Below are 3,553 nucleotides of genomic sequence, written 5' to 3' on the forward strand. Positions count from 1 at the left end.
GCCTGCCTGCCATGTCCACAGCCCATGCTGACCCCCTCCAGGAGCCACTGGACTGCTGGTTCCTGGGATGTGAGAAGCCCAAGACAGCTGCAGCCTTGCAGGACCACTAGTATGCCCATCTGGAAGCAGTACCCAGAGGGCCTATAGAAAGAAGTTGGAGGTGAAACCAGATGCTATGAAGACATTTTATTAGGTCAAGCTACTTGCTATAAAAATGCTTTAAAACACAGGAGGAGATGTAAAGACTCAAGTGTGTAGTGACAACGGCTATCAAAACACTAAAAAAATCCACACTGCTTCCCCCTTTACCTAGAAAAGGAAGCTTCTAGGCTACCTCCTCCTCCTCCTCCACACACTCCTCAAACTCCTCCTCCTCAGCTGTGGCATCTTGGTATTGCTGGTATTCTGACACCAGGTCATTCAGGTTGCTCTCAGCCTCGGTGAACTCCATCTCATCCATGCCCTCGCCCGTGTACCAGTGCAGGAAGGCCTTGCGCCTGAACATAGCTGTAAACTGCTCAGAGATGCGTTTGAAGAGCTCTTGGATCGCTGTGTTGTTACCAATGAAGGTGGCCGACATTTTTAGCCCCCGGGGTGGGATGTCACAGACGGCTGTTTTCACATTGTGAGGGAGCCATTCAGCAAAGTAGCTGCTGTTCTTATTTTGAATGTTGAACATTTGCTCATCCACCTCCCTCATGGACATGCGACCTCTAAAAATGGCAGCCACAGTTAGGTAGCGGCCATGACGGGGGTCACAGGCGGCCATCATATTCTTAGCATCAAAGAGCTGCTGAGTGAGCTCAGCCACGGTCAGGGCCCGGTACTGCTGGCTGCCCCGGCTGGTCAGTGGGGCAAAGCCGGGCATGAAGAAGTGCAGCCGGGGAAATGGAACCATGTTCACCGCCAGCTTCCGCAGGTCAGCATTCAGCTGGCCCGGGAAGCGCAGGCACGTGGTGACCCCACTCATGGTAGCAGACACGAGGTGATTCAGGTCACCGTAGGTGGGTGTGGTCAGTTTTAAGGTCCTGGAACAGATGTTATAGAGCGCTTCGTTATCAATGCAGAACGTCTCGTCTGCATTTTCTATGAGCTGGTGGACGGAGAGGGTGGCATTGTAGGGCTCCACCACAGTGTCTGACACCTTGGGCGAGGGCAGGACGCTGAACGTGTTTATGATCCTGTCTGGGTACTCCTCCCGAATTTTGCCCATGAGAAGGGTACCCATCCCAGACCCAGTCCCCCCACCCAGGGAGTGGGTCAGCTGGAAACCCTGCAGGCAATCACAGCTCTCAGCTTCTTTTCTCACAACATCCATCACCGACTCCATCAGCTCTGCGCCTTCTGTGTAGTAGCCCTTGGCCCAGTTGTTCCCGGCCCCACACTGACCTGTAAGGTAGTACAGTCAGTCACTCGATGGCCAGGTGTATGGTCATCGGTGGTCACCACCACAATGCAAAAGGCACCATTCACCCTGCAGGTGGAGCAAGTTAAACCCTCTCCCCTAAAGTTACAGGACAGCAGCCTTGCCTGTTAGAACCTAGATCAGGAGCCAGACCTGAGACAGCTGCCTGTTAGCACCTAGATCAGGAGCCAAACAAGAGACTCGCTGCAGGTGGCTCCTGCCCGTTCCCAGCGAAGGCCGTAGTCACCGCCCCAGCTCAGCTCCCTGCAGGGAGATCACATCAGCAGCTCCTCACCTTGAGGAGACAGCTGGGCCTTCCTCCCCCATAGCCCATTTAGGAGAGAGAGATTGAGTAATTCAGAGGATGGGAGGGTGTTAAAGGGCCCCGGTTCCAGTTCCCACAGAGATGACCTTGGGGCACTCGCTGACTTTGAGCCGCCCTGGCTAAGGAGCCGCACCCCAGTCCTCATCCACAGCTCACCAAAGATGAAGTTGTCTGGCCTGAAGATCTGCCCGAAGGGCCCTGAGCGCACAGAGTCCATGGTGCCCGGCTCCAGATCCACAAGCACAGCGCGGGCCACGTACCTGCCACCTGAAGGGAACGGGAGGGCATCGGTGAGGAGAGGGCTGGCATTCCCAGGAGGGCGGTCGGGGAAAGACTGGGCTCTCACCGCTGGCCTCGTTGTAGTACACATTGATGCGTTCTTGCTGCAGGTCACTGTCCCCGTGGTAGGTGCCAGCAGGGTCGATGCCATGTTCATCAGAGATCACCTCCCAGAACTGCAAGAGATGCAAGAGGCCAGACAGGCCAGGGCTGAGTCATGGAGCTCAGGGAGCTGGAGTTGCCCCAGTCCATCTCCCACTTCCACCCCCACCCTCAGGCCGCTGGGTCCCTTGGTGTTCACCCTGGCAGCCTCACCAGCCACCCAGCTCTACTGCGTCCGAGGCAGGGAGCCCAGGGCTGGCCATGCAGAGGTACCACACCCTCCACTGCCAACATCACCGGCCACCCTGCAGGCACAAGCTGGGCCCTCAGAGCCCCAGCCGCCAACCTTTGCACCGATCTGGTTCCCACACTGTCCGATTTGGGTGAGCACGATCTCCCGCATAGCCAAGGCAGGACCAGGCCAGCAACAGAAACGCGAGACGGAAGGCCAACCACACAATGACTCAGCCCGCCATCTGCCGATGCTTAAATAGCCCCGTGCCCACCTCCCCCAGCCTTGGATTGGGCTCCCAGAATAAGAAACAGCTTTACTTTTACACAGGTGTGCCCACCTGTGACTCCCTTGGAGGTTAATGGCTATTGGAGTTATCAGGTGGCCTTGCTGTGGTCCTTTCCACGCTGGGGAGAGCTGGGCAGCTGAAGAACTTCCTCCCATGTCTTTAGTGAGACTAAATCCCTAGCTGAGCTGAAACTGAATTTTCCTCCCATGTGGGAGGGGAAGTCTTATGCTTCCATAGTCACAGAGTTTGTTTGCACGTGTCCTATATTGATGACATACTTTTGTAATTGATGAGTCCTTTCATCTCTTAGGAGAGCTGTGGTTAGAAAAGGCTTTCTGTACACTAACTCAACAGGACCTAATTATAAGTTTCCTTTGGAGCAGCTGAAACCCATAGTAAGCTACGGGTGTTAGAGATAGGCCTCTTGATTTCGCTAGAGTCTTCTTTAGAGTTTTATTAGTTCTTTCACGTTTCAAGAGGACTGCAGTCTCCACACAGAGTGAAGGTGATATTTGATTCCTAAAGCTGAGAATAGGTGTTGGGATATGTCTGCTGTGAAAGATGGACCATTGTCACTTTGCACGCTTTTAGATGATCCAAACTGAGGAATTATATCTTCTGGTAAACACATTTCAGATAGCATGGGGAATGTCTTGATCTAACCAGTGAAGGTATCAGTAAGCATTAGCAGATATTTAAAGGCACCCAAGTAAATCAGTTTTCAGTCCTCACCTGGAGAGGTTTCTCAATGTTGGACAGGTTAAACTAGAGGAGGAGAAAATTGCTGGCTGTTTGGGTTTTTTTAGGCACAGAGCTCAGGGCAGGTTCACCTGTTTTAGTGTCTTGAAAAGATTTATCACCACAAACCAATGAGACATTAACTGAAACAAAAAATCCCTTCTAGGGTGAAAACAATCGTGT

General features: G+C 53.1%; 1 protein-coding gene across 4 annotated transcripts; it reads right to left on the bottom strand.

Annotated features, from left to right (window-relative positions):
* Positions 1-325: 325 nt before the first annotated feature.
* LOC141584116 (tubulin beta-8 chain-like) lies at positions 326-2,517 on the bottom strand. Of its 4 annotated transcripts, XM_074397059.1 has the most exons (5): positions 2,458-2,514; positions 2,077-2,185; positions 1,887-1,997; positions 1,364-1,389; positions 326-1,291 (listed from the first exon to the last, which is right to left on the bottom strand). In XM_074397059.1, exons 1-5 carry the CDS (start codon positions 2,512-2,514, stop codon positions 326-328), a joined length of 1,269 nt encoding a protein of 422 aa, XP_074253160.1. The 4 variants fall into 4 exon arrangements, with proteins under 4 accessions (XP_074253160.1, XP_074253163.1, XP_074253161.1 ...); XM_074397062.1 differs by having other exon boundaries at positions 326-1,389; positions 2,458-2,517; XM_074397060.1 differs by lacking the exon at positions 1,364-1,389 and having other exon boundaries at positions 326-1,271; positions 1,913-1,997.
* Between the last annotated feature and the right edge of the window lie 1,036 nt (positions 2,518-3,553).

The sequence above is a fragment of the Saimiri boliviensis genome, chromosome 4, assembly GCF_048565385.1.
Source record: "Saimiri boliviensis isolate mSaiBol1 chromosome 4, mSaiBol1.pri, whole genome shotgun sequence".
NCBI lineage: Eukaryota > Metazoa > Chordata > Mammalia > Primates > Cebidae > Saimiri > Saimiri boliviensis.